The sequence below is a fragment of the Parasteatoda tepidariorum genome, chromosome 1 (genome assembly GCF_982258835.1).
Source record: "Parasteatoda tepidariorum strain Cologne lab strain chromosome 1, Ptep-v5.0, whole genome shotgun sequence".
In the NCBI taxonomy this organism is placed as follows: Eukaryota; Metazoa; Arthropoda; class Arachnida; order Araneae; family Theridiidae; genus Parasteatoda; species Parasteatoda tepidariorum.
Genome location: NC_141755.1, coordinates 45,171,111 through 45,197,623, shown reverse-complemented (window position 1 = coordinate 45,197,623; position 26,513 = coordinate 45,171,111). Strand labels below are relative to the sequence as shown.

General features: G+C 26.8%; 1 protein-coding gene across 2 annotated transcripts in view; it reads right to left on the bottom strand.

Annotated features, from left to right (window-relative positions):
* Nucleotides 1–26,513, bottom strand: part of Polr3A (RNA polymerase III subunit A) — a 45,407-nt gene that overhangs the window by 6,932 nt on the left and 11,962 nt on the right. For both annotated transcript variants that reach the window (XM_087162567.1, XM_071179916.2), the window contains exons 8-34: nucleotides 23,418–23,508; nucleotides 21,913–21,990; nucleotides 19,467–19,610; nucleotides 19,330–19,377; nucleotides 18,657–18,760; nucleotides 18,511–18,556; nucleotides 18,276–18,371; nucleotides 18,060–18,200; nucleotides 17,175–17,244; nucleotides 16,368–16,495; nucleotides 16,135–16,285; nucleotides 15,694–15,858; nucleotides 13,756–13,840; nucleotides 13,410–13,497; nucleotides 13,220–13,331; nucleotides 12,556–12,669; nucleotides 9,970–10,065; nucleotides 9,790–9,851; nucleotides 7,895–8,119; nucleotides 5,659–5,777; nucleotides 5,499–5,581; nucleotides 4,550–4,642; nucleotides 4,371–4,466; nucleotides 3,570–3,721; nucleotides 2,139–2,225; nucleotides 1,653–1,847; nucleotides 458–557 (exon numbers count right to left, since the gene is read on the bottom strand). In XM_087162567.1, the coding sequence (XP_087018693.1) occupies nucleotides 458–557; nucleotides 1,653–1,847; nucleotides 2,139–2,225; nucleotides 3,570–3,721; nucleotides 4,371–4,466; nucleotides 4,550–4,642; nucleotides 5,499–5,581; nucleotides 5,659–5,777; nucleotides 7,895–8,119; nucleotides 9,790–9,851; nucleotides 9,970–10,065; nucleotides 12,556–12,669; nucleotides 13,220–13,331; nucleotides 13,410–13,497; nucleotides 13,756–13,840; nucleotides 15,694–15,858; nucleotides 16,135–16,285; nucleotides 16,368–16,495; nucleotides 17,175–17,244; nucleotides 18,060–18,200; nucleotides 18,276–18,371; nucleotides 18,511–18,556; nucleotides 18,657–18,760; nucleotides 19,330–19,377; nucleotides 19,467–19,610; nucleotides 21,913–21,990; nucleotides 23,418–23,508 (2,969 nt within the window). The remainder of the gene's footprint in view (nucleotides 1–457; nucleotides 558–1,652; nucleotides 1,848–2,138; nucleotides 2,226–3,569; nucleotides 3,722–4,370; nucleotides 4,467–4,549; nucleotides 4,643–5,498; nucleotides 5,582–5,658; nucleotides 5,778–7,894; nucleotides 8,120–9,789; nucleotides 9,852–9,969; nucleotides 10,066–12,555; nucleotides 12,670–13,219; nucleotides 13,332–13,409; nucleotides 13,498–13,755; nucleotides 13,841–15,693; nucleotides 15,859–16,134; nucleotides 16,286–16,367; nucleotides 16,496–17,174; nucleotides 17,245–18,059; nucleotides 18,201–18,275; nucleotides 18,372–18,510; nucleotides 18,557–18,656; nucleotides 18,761–19,329; nucleotides 19,378–19,466; nucleotides 19,611–21,912; nucleotides 21,991–23,417; nucleotides 23,509–26,513) is intronic.

The window sequence follows — 26,513 nt, the reverse complement described above, 5'->3', positions numbered from 1 at the left end:
AAAGAGTTTTAAATATTTTTGATCAATGTTGAGAAAAAATACCTTACAAAAATTATTAAAAGTCACTATTAAAAGTCAATAAATAAAAATATGTTTGCTCAAGAGGATACTCAATAATTTTTTCCCACTTTTTTGATATAAGAAAAATGAAAGTGCATTCAGAAAATAACTAATTTAATTATTTTATTTTAAACAGTTTCAATTTAGAATTTTTTTTTTTTAACCATTTTAGAATCATCTCCTAGAAAGAGTTTACATTTTAACTAGTTGCACTTTAAAAAAAAATCATATATATATATTAACGATAAATAGTTTTATTACTAGTATTGTTTCCCAGTTTTTCTAAAAAAGAAAAATTAACCGTTTTGTCTTATTCTTTTAGATTTGAGAGCATGTCTGGACGATACACAATAGTTTTAAATGAACAGAAAAAGATGCACAAATGAAATAATTTTACCCTGAGTAGCCATCACTTCGCCCAGGCCATCACCTTCAATTTGTAGGTTATATTTATCTCCCTCTAAATGTATTAATGCTCGGGAAACAGATTTAAATCCCTAAAATAAGAAATATAAAAACAAATGTTATAAAAGCAGATAATGAGAACAGCACCATGTTCAATCAACAATTGCCATAGTATGGCAACAATCAGGATTAATGAAGGATGCATTGTATCTTTACCCAAATTCTTATATGGGTAAGTGAATCAAATATTTTTAAACAGCCAATATAAAATAGTTTGAAGTTTCATTTAAAGAGCTAAAATTTTGCAGTAGAAACAATATTTTTCCTCATATAAAATTATTAGTATTACAATATTAACCATAATATTAAAAAAAAGATGTTAAAACATATAACAAATAATCACACTAAAATTTTAAATGTATGGATTAATATAAAAATGTTTCTCTTTCCATATCTTGGTTTACATTTGTAATGATTTATTTATCTTGTAGTCTGGCATTTTAACACAGCAATTTAAATTTTTTGTTAGTCCCCTAAACATAACTCAGATGGCTTACCCATATTTGAACATGCTCAGAATTATTAAAAAAATGTCATTTTCTTTTTATAAAATATTACTCATTTTAAGAAAATTAATTTATCTTTGTTAGTTCAAATGAAATAAAAAATTTACACACTTGTTATACCTAAATATTGAGAAAAATCTAAATGTAAGAACACACTCATAAATTAATTGAATAAGTTACAGTTTCTTTTGATTTTACTTGTAAGTCATAAAATATAGAAAATTTTTATTAAAAAATAGAAAAGTAAAAGAGTTTCAAAAAATTTACACCCAAACAATTATTTTTAAAAAGTATTATTTTATACAAAGTTCACTAAAATATCTAATTATTTCAAACTATCTTTCCAAATGGAAAAAAAGTAACTCAATAAGAACTGTTTTTCATTAAAATTTCAATTTCTTTTGAAGATTATTTACAAAATATTATACAAAATTTTCCCTATAGAGATTTATTTATTAAAAATAGTTTTAAGAAATGTTAGACCTCGCTTAAAATTATTTCCCATCCTTTATCAGTGCTTATGCATGCATTAATTATTAAAATAAATAGATCCAGAACACAATAAACATTAGAATACAGAAAAAAATAAAATGTTTTCACTAAATAGAAGTAAATACTGACCCGAATAACAACTGAAGGCAATTTATTTTTGAGCACTTGCATGATGTAGTAATGACTGCCTCTTTTGCTATCAAAAGGCCTCACTAAAATCACATCATTAGAATGAACCGTTATATTAGGTGGCTTTATTCCTCTGATTTCTGGAATATTCGATGTAAGGATGGAATGTTCTATAGTATCAGCAGTTACTTCGAGCTAAACACAGTAAAAAAATATCAATATTGGTCTAGACAACAGCTCAGTTTGTTAGTGTCTTTATTCTAAATAAATCACTACACTAGAATCATAAACTGTGAAGTTTATTTAATTTCTGATGGTTGAAATATTTACAAACCTCTTTGCGGTTTCAGAACACATACTTACACCAAATACTTTTCTATTTTATAAACAGATGGCGCTTCTAGCATCAACAGATATATTAAAAAATCATTATTGTTTGCATAATAACAATAATTATAATAATAGCAATAAACTAAAGTAAATAACCTGAAGCAAGCGAATCCTTTCTAAGTTTAATCTAATCAATATGAAGCAGCTATCAGGTAAAAATACTTCTTCCAAATAATTAGACACCTAAATACACAATTGCAAAACATTATCATCACATAATGAAGACATAACACAAATAAATAATGAGGACACATCACAAAAAAATAATTTGTTTTTATATTCTTTTATTACTAGTACAAAGAGAACAATACTTTTTTGAAAAAAATCAATATACAATTAAAAATTTATTTCAAAAATATAGATAAATGCATAGTTAAATTATTGCTGCATAAATGTCCACATCTGAAGTGTAAGCTTTTAAAACTGTTCATACATTTATCTAAAGGGAATTATAAGTATAACAGGGTTCAGCATTAACAAAAAGAAAACCCGGAAAAGATCTTAATTTTTTCAGATTCTCCTGAAAATCTACAAAATTTCAGAATACATATTTGCTAGGCACAACCATTCCTAAGAAAAAATAATATATTTTTTAACAGAAATAAAACCTTTTTTAAAGGAAAATATATATCAAATAAACATTTAGTAATAATTGTAGGGATGCTAACTTTCCAAACTAGCTATCAGTAATCAAAATTCAAATTAGCAAAATATTGAGGTGTGTATATTGCTTAATTCTATATAGGTACATAATATTAATAAAATTTAGCATGAAATTACTATTAAATATAAAAAAGTAATATAAAAGTTTCATATTAAAAATTAAGATACAACACTGAGACTTCATATTTTATTATAAATTGATAAAATTAAATTGATTATTAAGAATCAAATGTTCCAGTTTTTTGTTAAATTAGAATTAGCTCTGATTTTGATTTTCATTTGTACCACTAAATATCTTTGCTCACAGCATTACAAATTGAAGTTTACGTTCTTTTGCTTATCTATATGTCGAAAATATTAAGGTTTAGAACAGGAAAGGGAAAAGAGGAGATTTCTTTTTTCTATTTTTTATTTATTGTTTTTAGAATTACTTAAGGAGTAGGAAAATATTATAGTAGATTAGTTGCAAACCAAAAAATTGCATAACTTTTAGTAGTTAAGGAGGAAAAAAAATTATTTTAAACAGAGTGTTAAAGGAAATTTCCAATAACGTAATTTTTGTTACTGAACCGTAACACAGTAATTATAATTAGGAAATCATAATCGTTGGCCCCTCTGTAATTGTATCTCATTAAATAAAAGTTTAAATTACACATTTCATAATACAAAGTTATATAACAATATTTTATGCAAGAAATGAACATTTCTGGACTAATTTTTCTTTCATAAAAAAAGAGGTTTCAAATCTTGATGTAATGTTCATTAAAAAATCACATGGTAATTATTAATGTCTGTCAAGTAAAGTTAACACTTAAAAACATTGATTAAATAATTAATATAAAAAAGAAGTCACACTTTACTTACATCACCTAAAGTTGTTTTTTCAATTCTTCCTTTGACTCGCCTGGCAGATTCCAAGTCATCATTTTCGTCTAATAATGCTGTTATAACGGGGGTACTTATAACCTTGGTGGCATTGATAATTTCTCCAATACGTGGTACACCCTGAGTGATATCTTAACGCAAGAAAAATTAAGGAAAAACACAATTTGAATAAAAAAAAGGAAAAATATCAAACCAAAGATGACAAACAATTTCTAAATTAGTAAGTCAGTTAAATTGCTATTTATTATTTTCGAGCACCTAGCATACAACTCGCTTTTTTTCCTTTTAAAAATTAATTTTTAAGCCATAGTACTTTGATTTCAAACTATGAAATTATATTGTGTTACTACATTTGCAGTTTAGATAATAACTTGCTTTAAATTGAATTGAATAAACAGTATTTTAAAAATATTTCAGTTTAATATCTACCTAAGCTTATTAAGACTAAGGTAAAATAATAATAACTCAAAATGTTATGTGCTCAAAATCAAAACCTGAACATCCTTAATACCTTTTGCCTTAATAATTGGATTTTCATGACCTAAGGCTCAATCTTAATGATGCAGAGCTCGAATGTATACACTACATACTTTTGAAAAAAATTACGTTATTTTCCATACATAATTATGCCATATATTTAGTTACCTTTCTCACAAAGTAATTGTTTCAAAACAGATTTCTTAAAAATAAAATAATACATTATAACAAAACAAAACAAAAAAATTCCTAAGTTTAAATATTTTTTTTTGTCTCAGAAATAACAAATTAATTAAAGGATACTCATAGAAGCAACACCAGCAAAATGGAAAGTTTTCAAAGTCATTTGAGTCGCAGGTTCTCCAATGCTTTGAGCACATACAGCTCCAACAGCTCCACCTTTAAAGGAAGAATACCAAATTATGCAATTAAGATAAATGGAGCATTGCAAAACAACTTCAAAACAAAAGTATCATTCGTACCTGGATGAATTAAAGACTTCATATATTTTTCTTTGCAAAACTCAATAAACTTTTTCAGTTGAGACTCCGTTATTCTTTCAAGCTGGTACAAAACTGAAATTTTTTCTCCCATTAATTTTAAATTAGGTTAAATTGAGATATAGTATATAGATTAAGTCAGTAAATATAAACATAGATCCATATAATAATAATTTAATTTATAGTAATCAATGATGTTTTTTAGCGTATTTAACAAAAATTTTTCATTTATTAAAAAACTTTGTTTAAAGAATAATTTTCATAAAATGTTACAAGCAAAAAGTGTCATATAAAAATAAAAGACGCAAATAAAAAATGACTTTAATAATAGAAATGTTTTCTAAATGAAATGAACTTGTTGGAACAAAATTTGGAAATGGATATTAAATAAATTATTAATGAAGTGAAATAGTTTTGTTAAACACTTTTTCAATAATTCTTTAATAGGTTTTTTTTCCTTTTTTTTAAATTTAAAACCAAATTAATAATAATTCTATACAACATCTATTAATCCAAAGTGTGGTGAAAGCTAAAGACTAACCATTCATTCCTAACTAAAAGTTTTAATTTTGTGTAACGCAAATGATGCATTGAATAACACATTTTAAATTAAGATTATATAATTAACCTATTGAACCAATATTGAGCTAAGATCATTTAAACATAAAATTAGTAATTAAACATCTATTTTCTACTATATAGATTGTCATAATTTTAAACTTTAACTTCACATAGGAAGAAGTTTTTAGTCTTATTTTTTCAATAGCTCTCAAAACTATGGTATGGTACTTTCAATAGAATGAAACTATCTTCAAAAAATTTCACTCCTAGATACAGAATTTAATCTTTGAAAAGTTCACGATTTCGATTTCTTTTCAGAATTCAAACAGTCTGACTAACATAATAAAAAAAGAAGTTTAAAAGTAATTACCTGAAGGAATATTTCGACCAGGTTTAGTTTTATACTGCAGCCTGGATTTTTTGATACGGTTAGCTTGATCAATAAAGAAATGCCTGAAAAAAATTTTTTTTAGCAATCTTTTAAGATAATTAAACACAAATTTAATAATTTATATAATTTTTATTTTTACCTCATTTGCAATTGATATGGTTCACTAGTTTCATTTAATTCTTCTTGTATTAATTGATCACTTAAAGAAATCAAAGTTTCATCATCCAAAGGAAGTTCCTCTTTGTATGGATATTTTGCCTGAGTAAACATAATGCAGTTTTTGTCATTTCAAATAAGAATGATTTATAATTATAATAACAAGTTTGCATGTGGAAAAATCAAAATTTTAATAAAATTTTTGAGAAATTTTGCAATAACATAAATACTCCCCCCCCCCACAAAACATGCAGGCATAAGAAGACACGGCATAAATAATACATATAAAAGAGCTGAAAATCCTAAAAGTAAAGAACTGGAAATCAATTGCTGGGAGAAGGGCAGAATGGGAAAAGTTTCTGAGGAAGGCCCAGGCTCACAAAGGGCTGTCGTGCCCATGCTGATGATGAAAAGAGCATAAACTTTGTTTCTTTTGATTACTGTATGCGATATTAATATTTTTATTCTGAAGAACAGAATTTCAGTACAAAATTATGTACATAGCTAAATTATTTTTGTTCTTTATCAAAGATTTGTTAGCCAGCTTTCCACATCTTTCTGAATAAAAAGAATTAAAAAAATTTCCTTGTCAAGGGTAATATCCTTGGTTATCCTTTCATTTCAATAAACTTTCTCTTCTTCTTGGACTTTAGGGTATCTTTATTAATTTATCATACACAGGATACAGGCTTTTATATGGTTTCCCAATTCTCATAATCTCCTAAATGTTTCAAAAGTTTGAACTATTGATTTTAAAGTTTCAGAAACGTATTAATTGCTATTAAAATGTAAGTAAAAAACTTACAAACATATCAAACTTCTTCACAAATCTTAGTTTTAGGAAAAATTCGTGAACTTGAGAAAAAGCAGTACTAACAAACATTTAATAATTGTCGTAACATGGAAGTGCGCGTTGCAACAATTTGCGATCCAATAATTTAAAATGATAACACAATATGTGGAATAAATAGCGCAATAAGAATAAATTTTAGCAGTGGTAAATTGAACAACTATTAAAACTCTTTGTCATTCTAAAGATTTTCCTTTTAAAGATTCAAACATTCCCCCCCCCCCAAAAAAAGGGTAAAAAAATTTGCTTCAGATCATTTGACAACAAAGAAATCTGATCAATTCAACAGTAAGAAAATGATTAAAAGATGCAATGTTTGCAATTGAATCATATCATACAGGATTTGTTCAAAAAGTTATATTAGTGAGACATTAATTTATATGATCAGTACATTAATCACACAATACATTAAAAAATGTCAAAATCTAAGAAAAAGACCAAAGTTAAAAGTTTTCTGCACTGCTCTGCTCTTAGCAAGATTTCCTGGCATCAAAAACATCACGGTAAGCTTTTTGCGAAAAATCTTTTAGAACCACTTTGTCATGTTGATTGTGCTGAAGGGATGTCCCTTCATGGGAGCATTGGAGGAGCCACGACAAGATTGCAGGGTGGTTGAATGCATCATTCAACTCATATTTCAAGCATTTAAACTCTATTGAACCCATTGATTATTTTGACTGCGGACAAAATCGTACAGAACCCCCTCAGATACACATCTCACAGAATAACACGAGATAAATATTTTTCAGGATACCCACAAGGTTTAATTTCTGAAGAAGCTGGTGTAATTGCTCTAAGAGTTAAATGATATAAAGAATTAATAAAATTTAGTTGTCTATACATATAATGAAATAATTAAGATTGTTTTAAAAAGAGTCTTAATTATTATTTTAAATCTATACTTATCATAAGTTCGTTTTTTGTAACCTTTTAATCATCACTTAATGAGTTTATCTATTTTAACATACTTTCATATCTAATTAAACAGTACAGTAGGGAACCGATTATCCGGAATGATCGGGACCATCGCTATTCCAGATAACTGATTTTTCCAGTTTTCTGAATCGCTACAAAAAGCCGCTTTTTTTATTGTTAAACCCAACTAAAAAAAAAAAAAATATTTGGAAATAATCTTAAAAAGAGGAAAAAGCGATGATGTAATACACTAATGATTATTTCCAAAATGATGGTAAGGTAAACATCTCTTAAAAAAGAAAGAAAAATCCTAAAATCTTATGAGGAAAAAAAACATTTTTTAAAAAAAATGACGGGAAAATTTGTTGAATTTCGTTCCGGTTTTCTGATTTCCGGATAACGGGTTCCTGTACATCAAAATAGAGAAAGAAATATAACACATTTAAATGTTTACTGTAATGTGATAGAAAGCTCTTTCAAATATAATTGGAGAATCAGGCGGGTCTTCATTCTTTTTCATGCAATAACTATCTCCTCCCTTTTTCAGAGAAGTTTCAAATTTATTAATGCCTTCCATACATGCAGGATCCAATCCATCATCTCCATAAACAAACTGCACAACTTCTCCCACAGAATTACGAACACTCATGTCGTAGTGCAAGCACAAATCTTCTAAGGCCTAAAAAAAGAGAATGATAATACAAAAATATTGGACTCTTATTTTCTAATTAGCAAATTGTTTCAACAAAGTTAAAAAGCACATTAAATCAAAACAAGATATAATGTCTCAAACAATATATAACATATAAAAAGAGAATTGTATTAAAATTAAAGAAATTATATTTTTTCTTTTCATATAACAAAGAAAATTTTTGTTTTAAAAAAAGAAATATCTATTACTTCAAATAACATGAGATATTTATTTTTTATGCTTTTAAACAAACACGATTCAAATATAGTTCATCAGAGTGACAACTATAATAATGTATCTATAATTTTTGCATGAAATCAATAATTAGAATCGCAAAGAAAATTCCATGCATGGCGTCAAATTGAACAACTTAATTGGTGTCAACAAGAATATTGATGAGATTGAACGTATAAAACTTAGATACATTAAATATTTAGGATCAATGATATAAAAAATTAAATATATCCCAAGAAATTCTTTACATTTTTTTTTATGTATTCCATGCTTTCTTGAACATTTTTTAAAATTGATTTTGGGTCAGGTCTGTAATGACACATTTTGGCATGTAATGTAACATACAATATGTAATGACACTCCCACCACATAAAAATCATTCTTGTGAAATTGAGTCTAAAAATTATTTTATTATAATATAAGAGTTTTATTTGAAGAGTCAATAAAAAAAAATATTAGAAATTAAAAATTTCTAGTATTTCCATGAACATATTAGTGTCTGCCATTTGATAAATTTGACACTAATAGAGAATTATATTTCTCCATTTTTAAACAAGTTAGAAGTACAGTATAACCAAGTTTTGTAGTAAGCTAAAACAAAAAAAAAAAAAAAACAGGACAAATTTAGGATATTTTTTGGAATACATATAGCAAACAACTTTTAAAAAAGATAAACAAACCGCAAACTAAAAAAAATAAATTATTTTATCAACTTAAGTGTTATAAAAGTTGATTTCATCAAAAAAGAATAATAAAATTTACGATTTTTAATATCAGAATCACTTAGTTTAGAAGAGAAAGTTTTAAAACTTTTCACTATAATTTTATCAATACTGAAAATATTTTTAAAACGAAGCATGGAAAAATTTTATAATGCTGTTGCATTAAAAAAAAAAGTCTTGTGTATCAATCAGTTATTATTTCATCATACCAACATATAAAGTTTCTAAGTAGTCTAAGATTTCCAAAATTAAATAATTTTAAAGTAAGGTTTCAACGATTTTAAAATAAAAAACACAGTGAATATGCCATTAAACATTTTTGTACATAAGTAACTTTAAAGGATGTTCTCGCAATTATCATTTAAAAATTCTATGATATAATTACTATATTGTTAACTGGAATCAATCATTTATAAATCACATGAACAAGAGGAACCAATAAGACTGAAACTACAAAAACTACAAGGTTTTGTATAGCATTTGCTTAAAAATAAAGTAGTCACCTATAGCAGTCCCTGAGCAATAGAAAATACTATAAAACCACATGAAATGTGACAAGTTTTGAAAATACTACTTAGATAAGATTGTATATTAAACAAAAAGAAAACTTGTTAAATAATATTTAAACCATGGCACATAGAATTACAATAGATTAAGTCATCTATTTGACTATAATAGGAAAAAAAATCATAATTATATTACTTTGATGAGTCGTCTTTGCATATATCCAGTTTCAGCGGTTTTAACTGCTGTATCAACAAGACCTGGAATATATGTCTAGCTATAAACATGAATACATATAGATAAAAACCTAATAATCATTTTGATTTCATTTTTTTTTATTAAAGTGTATCATTTCACTGTAATTGAAATAGCACTCACCTTCTCTTCCAGCCATTGTATGGAATATGAATTCTGTAGGGGTCATGCCAGTATAAAAACTATTCTGAACAAATCCTTTTGCTTCAGCAGTTTTACCTTCAAATTTAAACAAATTCATAAGTTGAATATGATAAAATGTTTGAATACTTATATTTAAGAATTGATCATTATAAATATATAGTGATAATTTGTAAATGTCTTAGAAGAAATATTTATTTCCCCAGAAATATATATATATAGTATACATAATTGAAACAGTAACATAATCTAATTCATCATAATCCTATAATATTTACGTTCTTAAGATATTTCCAGCTTGGGCAAAAGAAAATATTCTAATACTCATTTTAAATATATTCAGTGGAAGGTTCCATATCCGCACGCACTTGTCAGGATTTAGGCAACTTAGGAAAGATATGTGTACCATCATTTTATCAAGAATTTATTTATAGCTAAGACATGCAGATATATGGGGAAATAAAGAATTTGTTATCTCCGAAAATTATATTCCATAAACATGATATGAGATGCCAGTGACATATAACAAATAGATTTTGAAGAAATAAAAACATTTTAAAGGTACTAGAAAATAAAGTAAAATTTGTCAAAAATAGACCAGCAAAAAAACTGATTTCTGCTTGAGAATCAGCTCTGATAAATGGTGCAAAAACGAGAAAATGCAAATCGACAATGACAGTTTGCTGATAAAAATGGAAATAACGATAATGTCAAATTTAGTGCTGTATTTGAGAAAGAAAGTAAGAAAAGTTAAATTCTGATAAAAACAAAGCTGCATTAGCCGAGTATAAAAGAAGTGAAATATTGGCTGCAAATATAAAAGTTGAAGTTTGAAGTTGAAAAGTTGAAGTTTGAAACAAAAGTGGAACTGTTGATAAAAAATAAATCAGGGGAAAAAAATTGCTGAAAGAAAAAAATTGCAATGAATAATAAGAATCAGTCAGAAATGCCAAATTTGCAGAGAGAATGAATCCCAGGTAAAAATGAGAAGGAAAATGGCAATAACTTAGTGCAGGGAAACTATTAAGTTGAGGCATATTGGAATAAGCACAGTTCCTAAGTACAAGAAAAAGAAGTTAAAAAAATGGCAACATATTGAGAAAGAGAAGAAAATTCAACACAAGTTTGAAAACGCATACATGATGCTAAATCGGTAAAAGGTAGATTCCTGAGCAAGCCAAAGAAAATGGTGAAATACGGAAGAATTTGATGACATGAAACAATTACCAAGATGATATTGATTCAGAAAATTAGGTTAAATTAGGTAGGTTGCTGGTACTGAAAAACCAGGAAGAATGGGAAGTTAGTAGATGTACAAAAAGTAAATGAGATTAAAGGAGTTAGAAATTGGAACTAGGAAGGCAAGGAAAAAAGACAATTAAGTACAGAGAATAGTTAAGCACAGAGAATGGAAAAAAACTAAAAATTTGAAAGACTTTGGAATCCAATAAAAAGTGATTGAAATAAGTTAGTGCTTAGGAAAATGTAGAACTGGAAATTTGGCCAAAAAGATAAAAACTGAGGAAAATGCCAATAAAAGATAAAAGTTTGTTTCCAAAATTTATTGTCGCTAAAATTATAATTTTATTAAAACAAAGAAAGCATAATTTCCTTTTACTTTTTTTGTTTTTAAAATAAATATTAAAGTTGCAGTGTGTAGATAATGCAACTAAGTAATTTAGAGTTTCGTAGTTAGATGTTAGATAGTGTAAATAAGGGAGGTAGTTAATATTTATGTGCGTGTATGTATATATATATATATAGTGTGTATGACTTGTAATTTTTATTTAGCGCTACTATCTTTCTTTCATCTTTCATGAGCTTATGTTTTAATAAGATTTTTTGGTTAATAAATATTATTGATATATAGATACTAGGTTATTATCGATATACAAGAGAGTCTATGTTCAGGGAAATAGTAGTTTTTGTACAAAAGTTTTCATTTCAATAGTGTAAGCAAGAATTTTTTCTTTGGTCAGGGTACCACTATACCAACAGTAGCTTTGAATATCATTGAATCACATTGGAAGAATAGATTTGATGGAAAGATGACATTTACAAAGAATTTACAGTTTTGTAAAAAAAAAAGGACACATTTTTTTCTTGTAGCATGTAAGGATTTCCTGGGAAAATGGAAGGATTTCCTAACTACAATTCACTAAGCAAAGGATTTTATTTCTGTGCGTTAGCAGAGGGATGAAAATAATGGACAGAATCCAAAGGAATGAGGGAACGAGAGGTGAATGGATGACTTTTAGTACAGTGGTGCTGAAAACTGAAGAGAGTTAGAAGTTTTTTTTTTCTGATGCATAATAGCAAGAAGCTGGTTACTCTATAATTCTGATTTGCCAAAATTCTTCAACAATGCTCAACTTATATTTTCTTATTTGAAAATAATTGTTTTTTTTAAATAAATTTTTTTAATCTTATTCGTAATTAATGTTTATGCTAAGCTGGAGTATAGAAATTCTATATTAAGCTTGCAAAATAAAAATCTGCTACTTTACAATGAATTCACAATAAAACAAGCTTAACACACATGTCATTCTTTAGGGAAAGAATACTAACTTCCTCGCTCAAAGTGAGGCAAAGATCTTTTATCAAATCCATCATGAACTCTATGACCACTGATAGATTGCTGGCCTACACAAGCTACCATCTGACTGATATTGATGTTGGATCCTGAAAAATAACATAAAAATAAAAACTCTCATTTTACTACAATTAACTTTTTCAAAACACCAAATCATAGAAAAATGTTTTCATTGATACTTCTGAGGACAGTTAATTAAAATAAAATAATATATTGACAAAAATACAAATGACACAATTTGCAAATTTTCTTTAATGTAAATGAAATAATTTTTAATGCGGTGATATTTTGATTTTATTTCTTTTAAACAACTTTGCAGAAAATATTACTTGCATTACTGTATAAATATAATATGTTTCTTGACACTTATTCTGACTGCCCATTCGTCTTTCGGGTTAAAATAAAAATGCAAATTTCAATAGAATGTTTTCACAATGATTGTTGTCACATTTGCAATTAATCACATAATTATAATTAATATTAAAATTATTTATTGCGATTACATCAGGTGAGAAGTAAACTTGAAATACTTTTGGAGAAGTAAACTTGAAATACTTTTGGAGTGTTATGGGTAAAAGTTTTAAAATAGATTACAAAAAAAAATTTTGCTAGATTAATTTTGATGTATAAAAATAGTACCTTTAGATCCACATTGAGCCATTATTAAAGGACTATTGGTTTTATGAAGTTCTTTAAGACAAATCTGGAAAGCTCGCTCTCTTATAGCAGATAATTCAGCCATAATTTTATTCTGAAAAAATAAATTGGAGTTTGAATTCAGTTCGTTGACAGAAATCAATAAGAACACAAAAAATTTATTAATAAATACCTCTAAAGTTTCCTCTTCACTACATCCAGGTAAATGATCCAGGGCTCCTTTTTTTAAACTCTGAATATACTCTTCACATTTAGCATAACTATTGATAAACAACAATTTTTATTAAGTGAATCTATAGCAATTAAAGAAAGAGATTGTGTGCATGAGTGCTAGATGGAATAATAATGATAATAATAAAATAAGATAATTTTAAATTTTTTATCTTTCATAATATATGCATCAATGAATAGAATTAATTAATAATGATTAAAAAAATATTAAAAATTTTTCTAACATTGTACAAAAAATAGATTATCACATATTAATTTTAATAATAAAGGCAAGTTCTATTCATTACCCTTCTTGTACTAATTCACCCTTTCCTTTCAACAGTCCAATACCAGGAGTAACATCGCCGATTCCAATTGAAAAACCTCGGTTGGCTGTAATGAAAGCAAAAATACAAAATAAAAATTTAAACACATAAGATTACATTTAAAGTTGGACCACGTTTAAGGAGGAAATTAATAATAGCCCAAGAAGTGAAAATGCAGCACAAAACTGAAACAACTTTAGCATAACAATAGAGTGATATAAATTATATAACACAAGAACAAAATGCATTGATGGTGTAGAGTTTGTATTTCACGCAAAGAAAGTAAACTAAATAAAAGAATTGAATTGAATAAATGATTGAGGCCAAGCAAAACAAAAAACCTGAAGGGATAAGAAACATTAGTACTATAATTTTAGGAAGAAAGGCTGTCCTGGCACATATACAGCAGTTACAAAATATATGAAAGAAAAAAAAAAATAATTTTCATTACATATGGCACATAATTGCAAATCTTACCATGCTGAAAGAGAACGAACTAAGCACATGTGTTATAAATGATATATTATACATAAATGAAATGATTATATAGTTTGAAAAATTATCGAAACAATTTTAATTTATAATAAAATAAAAAGTCTATTTGTATGTCTGTGTGCTTTTCTTTTATTACTCCAGAATGCTTTATCATCCTAAAATTTGGAAAGCAGCAGTATGGAGTGATTTGAAAATCCAAATGCTGGATCCCAAAATTTGTTCAAAAATTTCAATTAGATCATTGATTTTGGAAGAGAGTGTTTATAATAGAATTTACTCACTGGTTAAATGTTAGCCATTGTTTTAATGGGCATAAATGGTTATGGACATTAAACATGGCATAAATTGCCATTCTATTATTGACACCAATGATGATTAGGTATATTTGATAAAAAAATACCAACTGAAACAAAAAATAAGTTATGTACAAAAAAAATCAAAATTGATGGAGAAATGGTACTATTTTGCTTAGAGAGAAGTAAAAAATCACCATATTTTTGGACATCAATGATGTTTAATTAAGTTTGGTAATAGACACTAATTGAAATAAAAAAAAGTTTAGGAAGAATGAAAAACATTGCCATGCTATTATTGTCACAAATGATGCTTAATTTATTTTGGTGATAGTCATTACTGATACTATGGTAATTGTTGCAGTTTAAATGTGCATCAAATGCAATAAAGGTCTAAAGTATTTTCTTTATTTAGTTTTACATGCTTTAAACATTCTTTTAACAAGACTAAAACAGTCTTCGGTTTTGTAGTGACAGTCACTAAATGTGCTATCCTTTTCTTACATTCTTTGAACCCGTTTTCTTCCATTCATGCCAGCCCCCCCCCTTTTTTTAGCAATAATGCTCAACTGAGTTCATAGAAGAAAGGAGAATTGCTCTCTTGCTGAAAGTGTAACATAAATAAATATTTAAAGATGATTTTTTTGGGTTTTATTATTAGTTTACTGACCATAAAAGAAATTGAGATCTTTTGATTTGCGAAACCTGCTTTTGGCGACGGTACGTTTTCTCCATTCAACTTATGCGGGTGAACTAAGTGTATCCAGGTGGTCTTCTTCATTTGTTGTTTGTAGATCATGACGTTATTCTTTTTCTGTAGTACAAGAACATGTAGTAATGAAGCCTTAAGTTGAAGCTTGTTTAATTGCATTCATTTTGTTGCTTTTCAGTTACTCTGCAACTCTATTTGTTAGAGATTAGTATGCATGTTTACAAGTTTATATGTTTTTAAATAAACTATATTTCCATGGAAGCTCATTTCTGCCTTTTAATAAAAGTTAGTATTAATTCATATTGATGTTTTTTGCAGAAGTAAAAAAGAAACGATAAGCGAGAAAAAGTTATTCAGAAAAAAGATGGGAGAGCATGGGGTAATGAGCATGAATTTGTTCTGTAGAAGAAGAAAACTTACCAAGATAGTAAGATGAAAGACGTGCCAGTTTCAACATAGCATTCGCTGCATAGCTAGGTCCATAATCTCTCAACAGAATGTAAAATATAGTAGTCTTTGATCCAGAACCTAAGGTTTGTTTTGTCATTGTACCAGACAGCAACTCACTATTTCTGATATTGACAACTGCAACAGATAAAATGGAAAAAAGACTGAAATATTATTTATAACAAGAAAAAAAATGCTACATGAAACTGTTAAGCATAAGAGCATACATTTGATTTTAAAAATGGCAAAAAACGATTTTATTAAAGGATGGTTTTAACATGTTTTGATTTTGTAATGATTCCATTCCTACAGATTTGATTTCAAAAACATAGCTGCCAACATGAAAGTGAAAAAATCTAGTACATTGAAATGGTAAAATTGATTAAATATGATAAAATTGAATGCAATTCTTACATGTATCATTGATGCACATTTCTTCTAGAGCAGTATAAGCAGAAGTTGATTTTCCTTTTCCAGCCTTTCGAAGATTTATAAGTATTTTGCAAGTTTTATTTGGCTTCAGAATCAAGCTGAATATTTGTTTACCAGTCCACAATGTGTAGGGCTTTAAAAACAACAAAATAAAATAAATAATGCATGCATTTTTCAATGAATTAAGTAAAATAAATATATAACTACTTTATTACCTTTATTAATGCTGGAGGTGGTAAGTCAATTTTCATGAGCAGATCTTCATTTGAGAGTACACTAGTAATGATTTGTTGCGCTTCTGACTTTGTAAGAAATGTATCTTTATGCGTTAATAAATATGCACCTAAAAAAATACAAAATGAATTAAACGATTACACTTAAGAAACTGAAGCAGAAAGTTCGTATAAAGATGATAATGAAAGTCAAGATACTTTGAGCACTCAAAAATAGATACCCGTAAATCTCAAAAGAATGAGCGTCTATTTTGGAGTTCTTAAGTTTAAATGGAGATAAAATATGAGTAGAATCATTTAACATGTAAGCAAATTAATATATATATATATATATATATATAGAACATCAATAAAAAAGAATAATCCTGTTAGGAGATTGATAAATTGTAATTTTTTTATTTTTAGAAAATGGAAACAGATAAGATATCTAAGATAAAAAATCAAAAAAAAAAAAAAAAAAAAAAATAAGGGAAGTTTTGTAATTTTATCAGGTCACAAGATTTTTTTAAAATTAAAAATATATACTATCAACACTAAAAGAGATTATCATAAATATTTGAATAAGTTCAAAGACTCATAGAAACTAAATGCAATACCACATTACAAAAATAAATTTATTACTTAAAGCAACAACCATATTAAGGTGTTCAATGTAGAAACTAATAAATTCAAATTTAAAAACTGATTTGCTATCTTTTATATTGAAAACTCACAGCAACAAGGACTGCTTTCAAAGTGATTTTTATTTAAGATAATTTAAATTAAAAAGTACATAGTATGACAGTAAACCTGTAATGAAATCCTGTATGGCAGCAACTAAAGGATCACCATTTCGTGGAGTTACCAAATTGTTTGTAACCTGAAATGAAAATAGATTAATTTTATTTTTGCAATAAAATATTTTTAGAGATCAAGACTTGCATGAACTAAGAATTGGTGACTTATATTCGGAGTACATTGCTTGCTGCATATAAAAATAACATTCTGAGAGTATTTGATTTTATAAAGCTGAAATATTTACACCCAGGGAAAAAATGTTTGCAATATAAACTTAATAAATACCCAAAAAATTAAAATGATCCCTACATTTACATTTCCCCCCCACTGAATTAAACATGAGCTGCAATTTTTAATTCACAGAAGGTTTTGAATTATTAGTGTATTTGCTACATTAGCAAAATTTGAGGTTAAAAATTCAATGTGGTTTAAAATTAAATTTTTCTAATTTTTAATATTTTTTCTTTGTTTAAAGTTTATTTTGAAATATTAAACATTTATTTTTCAGAAATCTCTATTATAGACAGATTTAATTTATTGAATGATAACATAAACAGTTATCATTTGGATTCATTTGCACTGCTCGCTCTATATTTTTTCTTTTTAACTATCACCCTTCAATTTCCCTAAGAAGAGAAATCCACATCTGTAAGTTTGTTCAGAGATGGTAGAATGGAAACTGTTAATTATAATGTCCTACATCTTTCAAAATTAGAGAAAATATAAGATTCTATTTATTCAGACAAGAAAAAGCTGAATTTTTCATTTTCAAAACATATGCCTAACAATTATATGATTTTACAAAACAGCACTAATGATTTACATTATAACGCATGTTTCTGATGATAAATAAAGGTTCAAGTATGAGAAACAAAGATGACAGACACTAAGACATACCCCCATTAAAATGAGAGCTTCAGCTCTTGCTTCAAGAGTTTGAGGTAAATGAATATTCATTTCATCTCCATCAAAATCAGCATTGTAGGGAGTACAGACACATTCATTAAAACGAAAAGTTCTTGTTGGCACAATTTTGGCCTGAAAAAAAACGACAATTGAACACAAAAGTTACTTTTAAAATATAAACATAGGAACTAGTAAGTATTTTTATACTTTGTGCGCCATAATGCTGAGTTTATGCAGAGATGGCTGCCGATTAAATAACACAATATCTCCATCAAGCATATGCCGTTCAACAATGTCCCCACACTGAAATTATTATTAAAAAAATGACATGAAAACAAATTCTTAAGAATAAAAATAACAATTTTCAGCAATTAGTTGTCTATTAGTATATCTCATTACACCAAAAATACAGAACACAAATCTTAAAATTATGTAGTTGTACCTTTATGTTGTCAGCAATTCTTCGCCTATTGGCATAGTTTAAATCACTGAAATAGATGAACAAATAATTAAACAAATGATGATGAAAAATGCAAAAAGAAAAAAAAAAGAAAGGAAAAAGAAAGAAAGCAAAAGAAAATAACTTACCTTTTCATTTTTGTATCCCTATCAATATAAAAATTAGCTCCAGGATGTTTGCGACCCCCATTCATTATAAGAATTTTCAACTGTTTCTTATTATGTGAAGTCACCTAGATTTAATATTATAATAAGAAAAAGCAGTTTTGAAATATTTTCACACACACAAGATTCATGATTTGAAAGCACAAAATCAAATTTTCTTTTTTATTACACTAATCACAACATAATAATCTCAAGTGAATAATCAAAATAACACATATATACTTAACAAAGTATATTTAAAATCAGGCTCGATCTGAATTTAAATAAAAAATAGTGTCATTTAAGGTTATTTATACATAAATATATAGTTTAAAATATATTCAATACAGAAAAAACAAAATAATATAACACTATACAACTGTCAGATTTGTAATTTAATGTAACACCAAAATATTCAATAAATTTTTAATAAAACCAAATTAATATAAATTTCAACTTTAGATGCATAAAAGTAAATATAGTATCTTAAATATCTACCTATTAAATTTATTTAAAATAAATAAATTAAAATGGAGTTTTCAATACATAATGCTTGAAATAAATGTTTAAAAGTAGTATGATATGATAAAAAGTTAAATTTTGGCATTCATAAAAGTATTTGTGAGTAATTGAAAAAAGAAAAGCAAAGCATACTTACCATCTCAGGAAAAGTTAAAGATTTTGCTACGTGAACAGGAATACCAACCTTTAAAAAATTTTCAGCATTAAAAAACTTCAGATAAATTCAATCATAAAAATCAAGCAAAGGAAGTAAATAAGTAAAATTACACTCACATTGTCAATAGGTAAATTTGGATCAGGTGATATCACAGTTCTTCCAGTAAATTCAACACGCTTCCCAGATAGGTTACCTCGAAATCGACCATGTTTACCTTTTAATCTTTGAATTATGCCTCTTCCAGCACTTTTCTTTAGAATCTTAAAAATAAAAAAAATTTCTAATGAAATCATACAATTCAATATTATTTTCAATGCCATAAACCAGTGGCTCCAAACTGCAGACCACTTACTGGGTCATAGACTAACCAAGTGTTTTAGCCAAGATAAATTTTAGGATCTAGTTCTGTTCTTTTTTAAATAATTCACTAGTGTTAGTGAGGTGTGGCATTAAACATTAAAATTTAATTCTCCTCTAAGTGTATATTTAACTCATTAATATGTTTATATATTCACCATATAAACAAAATAGACGTCAATTAGTCATATTTTTACTTGATTGTTAAATAGTATGCACTTCTGTTTAAAAAGGAGCAAAACACATAAACACGTGAGGAAAGGGAAAGAGTAAAATATAACTTTTGGTGCATGTTTTAAAAAATTTAAAAATAAGTGCATTAAGTTTCACTTGCATAGTTTTTTCTTTTCTTTTTTCAAAAGTAGAAGCAATCTTTAAAATTGTGGTTGCTATTCTAAATTGTTGACTTTATGAGCTTTAAAGAAATCCTAAATTTTTTTTTCAGAGTCGTGCTCTGTTACACTTTGACAGGTTATATAATTTGCTAGAGCTGTGCTATAAATTAATAACTTTTTAAAGCAAAAGAAGTTGAATTTTAAACATAAAATTATGATATGATTCCCAGGTGCATACTTAAAAATGCTTAGAATACAATAATATGTAAATATTTACAATAAAAAATTACCAAATTTTCTATAGCATTTACTAACACATTAAAATAGAACATAAAGCCTTTTACTCTATGAATGTCTGATAATTAATTGAATTATTTCATGCAAAAAAGCTTCTTATTACATAATTTTTTTTTCAAACTTAGTATTTTTAAATGTTTAAATTTGATTTATAGGAATATTTAAAAACAGAAAGGATTGGTAAGTTTATAAAACTATTAGAACCATAAAAAATAAATAGCACTGAATATCAAATAAATAGTTGCGAGGAACTCAAACTGTAAGATATTACCTTTTGAAAACTTCATAAGCTTCAAAAATATACAAAAATGAGATGATAGTCGATATGTTTCAATTGCATCAAAAATAGACGCCCATTTTCAAGACTTGACAGACGTGAATGTAACAAAACAAAAATGATTTGGAAAAAAACAATATAAAGTAGTTAACGGAAAAATAAAGGTAAGGAACAAAAACTAGAAAAACCACAGAAGCCGAAAGAGAAAAAAGGTGAAAACAGAACATGAAAAAACATGGTAGTCGAAAGGCAAATTAGGGTAAAATGTATTTCCACACGTTATAGAGAGATGGGGAGGAACTAATGTCAGTAACAAAGGAACCAGCATTTAAATGAATAAAATAAGATTCCAGGGTATCAAGATTTTAGCATTGTCGAAATTGAATTTTTGACCAAGTTTCCAACAATGTGAAGCAATTGAAAATTTTGCGAATTCTTGATAATGAACATATCTAATGTGTTTCTCAAGTATAAATTTTAAAAAGCATTTAGTTTGTCCAATGCAGCCAAGGTTGTACTAAGAAGATAGTAGTACATGATAATTGCTGGGGAAATTTCTCTTGGTCACTGTGCTTATTCTCATTCTGATTTTTATCTTCTTTGTCTCTCAGTTCATATGGTTTTTCTGTCTGTTTCTTAACTTTATTTTTCCATTTCTCATTGGCAACTTTAAGTTTTTTTTTCAAAACACTTTTGTTACATTCACGCTTGTCTTGTCTTGAAAATGGGCATCTATTTTTGATGGGCTTGAAACAGGTTGACTGCCATCTAATTTTTGACGTGTATGAAGTTTTCAAAAAGTAATACTGAGTATGTTGATGTTATTTTCATTTCAAGTGATGGACAAAAATCTCTTCTTAAAATAATTTTTTTTTTTTTACAAGAACAAATTAGTATTAAATCAAGACTATTCACCCCTAGTCAAAATCAAGACTATTCACCCCTTTAAAAATCAAAGCCCACGATCAAATAACTAATCTTGACATCGATAGGAAGACAGCCACTACTCTCATCAGACTAAGAACAAAACATCATAAAAACATGAAAATTTCTACAGATAAGACTAGAAAATATCAAAACTGTGGCAACTGTCTTAATGTGGAACTGACACCATATCATGTTTTTAACTGCCCTGCAGTCGCTGCAGGCCTTCACCTCTTAAACTACCCCACAGAAGAGGATTTGTATTCTTTTAATGCCATAGAAATAACAAAAACTATTCAAGCACACCATGAAATATGATTCTACAGAGGATACGACACCAACCAACCAACCATTAGTATTAAAAAAAATTACCTCTGGATCTAAAGTTACGCCAGACAACTCACTGTTGATATGAAGAGCAACACACTTTTGTAAACTATCCCAACGTTGCTAGAGGAATAAAAAAAACATTTAAAAGTTGAAATATGAAATGTAATAAAGAAACATACTTTAATTTAAAATGAAAATGTTCGGAATTTAGTCCTTTTATCCAACGATGTTAAAGAGTTACTATACATGGGTAATATTTTCTGTAGGAAGTGGAAGTAGAGTCAAATTTCACCATAAGAAAAGGAAACTCTCAATTCCTGGTCAACTTAATACGGAGTTATGGACAAGGTATTTTTATCTGTGGGAATCTCAGAACTATAGGTATGGACTCCTTTTTTTAATTTATTATAATTAATGTGAATTATTCAGAGTATCTATTATACACAAATATAAAATCAAAAACTCCTAATATTTGTGAAACAATTAGAGTTTAAAAATTACAGCAGATTCATTTGCTACTTTTATTACATTATTTATGTCATTATATGCTGAATAAATTGCTAATTTTTTAAAAATTTTTTATTTTTGGCTAAGAAATTATTTCTGACACAGAATTTAGAAAATGTATTAAAATTTTATCTTTACATTTAAAGAACTGAAATTGTATATAAACACTTAGCTGTATTTTAGCATACTTTTGTGAATCTTGGCAAAGTAAAGAAAAATGATACATACAAATAACAGAATACTGATACCTAGGGACAGTTCGGGTAGTTTTGCAACACAACTAAAAGTGTTATAAGAATATAACAACTTATTATAGCATCAGTAAGTATTACATTAATTAAAAATAAATAATATATTTTGAAATAAAGAAAAAAGACTGAAGTTATTCATCGTAAACAAGCAATAGTTACAGAAGAAAATGGTTATTTGCATTCAGGCATTCTATTAATGAAAAAATATATAATTTTGCAGTAAAAGAAATATAAAAGTTTATTGCGTAAAATTAAACCACGAGAAAAAGTTTAGATTTTTTAGTACTTTAAACTATAAAAATAAGGGTTGGCAAGCTTTTAACAATTGACAGTTTTAATCATTCTGTAAAAAAACTCCTTTTGACATAGTTTTTGCCAATTGTTAAAAACATGAAGTTTGGTCTAATTATTAGATTATTCTACAAATTATTTTAAATGTTAAAAACCCAACATATTCATGTTAAAAACCCAACCCTGAAAGAATAAACAATACAGAAATAATAAATATAAAATTAGATAATTTATTTATTTGACTAATATCAATAGCTTGTAAATATTTATCTTATAAAGATTTTTATGAACAATGTGACAAAACAGGTTTAATTATTATTAAAAAATAACTGTAATTAGATGTTTTGTATTTACTCAACACATTTTTACATACATTTTGCATAAAGAGTCAAAATTTATGAATTAGGAAAAAGTAGATCAATTGAAAAAAAAGAGGGCTGTTGAAAATTAATGCCACTTTATGCATACAAAAAAAAGGTAGAAAATCACTTTATTTACCATTCGTATCTTGAAAGGAGTATTTTCTACACCAAGTTCATTATTTATTTGTATTATATTTGCTAGTTTAGTAGTCATGTCATCTTCATTTCTAAAGACAAAAATTAATTTCACACACAGAAAAACTCATTGTTCATATAACTAAAAAGTATAAGGGAAAAGTGATAGAGTTCAAGACATTAAAAAAGACAACAGAATTTTCACTCAAATTTAGAAATGAAACTCCTCGATTTTTCCAGGTTTCCCATAAAAGTTTCAACAGATTCTAAATTACTTTACTGCAATACACGAAAATATTTAACGAGAAATATGATTTTTCTTAATTCGATAAGCAATTACATTAACTTGGTAACAGAAATAATAAATTGTGTAAAAGAAAAAAAAATTCAGTAGATGAACTAACATGTAGAGTTTTGTTTTATGTAGAGTTTGAATATATAAGTATAGAAATTATTGATAAAAACAATATTTTGCTAAAAAAAATGGAAAAAAAATTAGAAACTCAATGTAAAATAATTTAATAAAATAGTCCCTAGTAAAGTAGTCAGTCATCATCGATCTTACTTACGATTAATAACCAAAATTAATTCATGCAGAAAACTTATTTTTTAAAAAAAAAACACAGTTGAATTGCAATAGTTATATTTAAGAAAAAATTTGAAACGAACTTTTAACTAATTAGTACTTATTAATTGATATTCTAATTTTAATCAATCTAAAAAGATTTAACAATGTTGTAGCATTTTACAAGAAATATTGAAAATAAATGTTAAATTTATTTAGTTTGAACCTCATCAGTAAGTATTACATTCATTGCTACCAAAAATTTTCCAGATTTGTTGGAGTATTTTTCCAGATTTTGTTCGAAAATGACATTATTCCCCTGACAACTTTAGGTTCTTTCAAGTTTTCCTGACACAGTGGGAACTCTGGATGAAGTATATACATTATTTTTACTTATTAACAATATGTTATTATACAATACGAGTAAATAAAAAAATAATACCATTCTCTTTTAGGATCTTAAAAATTTATTTCAATTTCAGGTATGACAAAGAATCGGTTGAATTACACAAATTCTTAAAGCTATATAGGAATGGCTAAACTAAGCCATAATTTCTTTTTTAAATCGTTAGATTTAATCATTTACAAAAAACTAGTATTAAAAATGCTTGCATAAAAGGTGCAATATTTACCCAAAAATATTTAATTTTATGATTTAAAACATAAATTTAGAATAAGAATATACAAATGAATTTTTTATGGAGACACTATAAAAAGTATTAAAACAACATAATAAATAAAAATAATTCTTTTTATATATAAAATTATTCTATTGCAAAACAGTAATTTTGTCTGTGATTAAAATTTAGGAATTTATAATTACTTAAAACATTAAATCCATTGCAATCATTACATTAAGTTTAGTAGGCCCTGTAGTGATCAAAAGAGAAAATCGGAACAATTTTTGAAAAACAACATCAATTTAAAAGAGGCAACATTTGTTCTATATAAATACAATAACAATTTAACTTTATTAATGGAGTACTGAACAACTCATCAAAATTGGATATTAATGTATGGTAAATTTTTATAGTACTGTTGCGTGAAAAAATAAAATAGTTAATACTTACTCATATTGAAATTTAATTTATAATTTGTCATTGAGTACAAAACATAATTAAATAATAATTTTAAAAAAAAGTTTCAACAATAATGGAATAAAATAAAAAAGTTAATTTATTTGATTAAAAAAATATTTAAATAAATGTTTTTAGAATTCCATGTAATAAATTTATTTATAAACTTAAAATCGTTCTTTTTGTCGCAAATGTCAACAAAGCAGATATTTTCTTCTTCTTAATACTTACAACCAAAAAATTAAAATTAATATTATCATTATGATTACAAAGCAATTTTAATTCCTCAGGATAAATATTATTTAACAAAATTGTATAACTGTGAAAATTAAAGATAATTAAATGATCAATATATTAATAAACAGATTTGAAATTTGGAGCATAAATTTTTTCTTAATAGTGTAAAAACAAGTTACCCAGAAGTCACCAAAAATTAGATCCTTTGAAGTATTCGAATAAAAAATGTTTTTCATTTTAAAAATAATTATTTAAAAAAAACATATTAATTAGAATTTTACAGTAATGAAATTCACAATTGAGGATAGTTTTATAATTATAGTAATAACTTAAAAGAACATCTTTTAGTTTTAAAAATTGGAATGCCATTAAAGAGATCTTAGAAATCAGAGGTTGCAATAGATTTAATTTGATTGGGCTGATAATTAAGTATAAGAATTGTACATTATTAATTTTAATTTTTAACTTGTTATAGAAAGCTAAATTTTTTAATGATAATATTATTATTTATAAAGAGTTAGAGTCACGATTGCGTGAAGTCCACCTCCAATGGATCCCTTCTCACATTGGGGTTCTGGGCAATGACATCGCCGACACTCTGGCTAAGGAGGGGACGAAAGAAAATCTGATAAGTCCAAATTCCCTCACCTTCATGGAGCTGGCATCAAAAAAGAAAAAAGAAGACCTCGCTTCCTGGCTCGTACCCCCCAAACATCACTGGTACCAGAGCACCAGTCCAGGAGGTGCACTCAACATTCGGTGCAACCGCAAGGACCAGACTGCACTTATCAGGCTTATCAGCGGCCACCTTAAGTCCCTTTCTTTTGAGGGTAGTATTAAAATCTACCCTAACTGCCCCAGGTGCCACAACATGCAGGCTTCCCCCCAACATATACTGGACTGTCTAGGTCTGGACAAAAGGGACATTCTTAATAACACACTTATGGTGGCCGACTTCCTCCGGGTGATGAATTTCATGGACATAGTTTAGCCCTGCTAATTTTGGGGATAAGGAAGAAAAGAGAAGAGATTATTTATAAAATTAAAGTTTTTACGATTTAAATATTTTTTATTCAGTTCAATGTTGAATTTTTTTTACAGAATTAATTGCTGTTAGCTACCAAAATTCTCTACAAAATTCTCTTGAAGTTGCTTTTTAGCAATATTAAGAAAAATTAGTTCAATTGTTGCATTAATTTATTATTATTTCATTATTAAG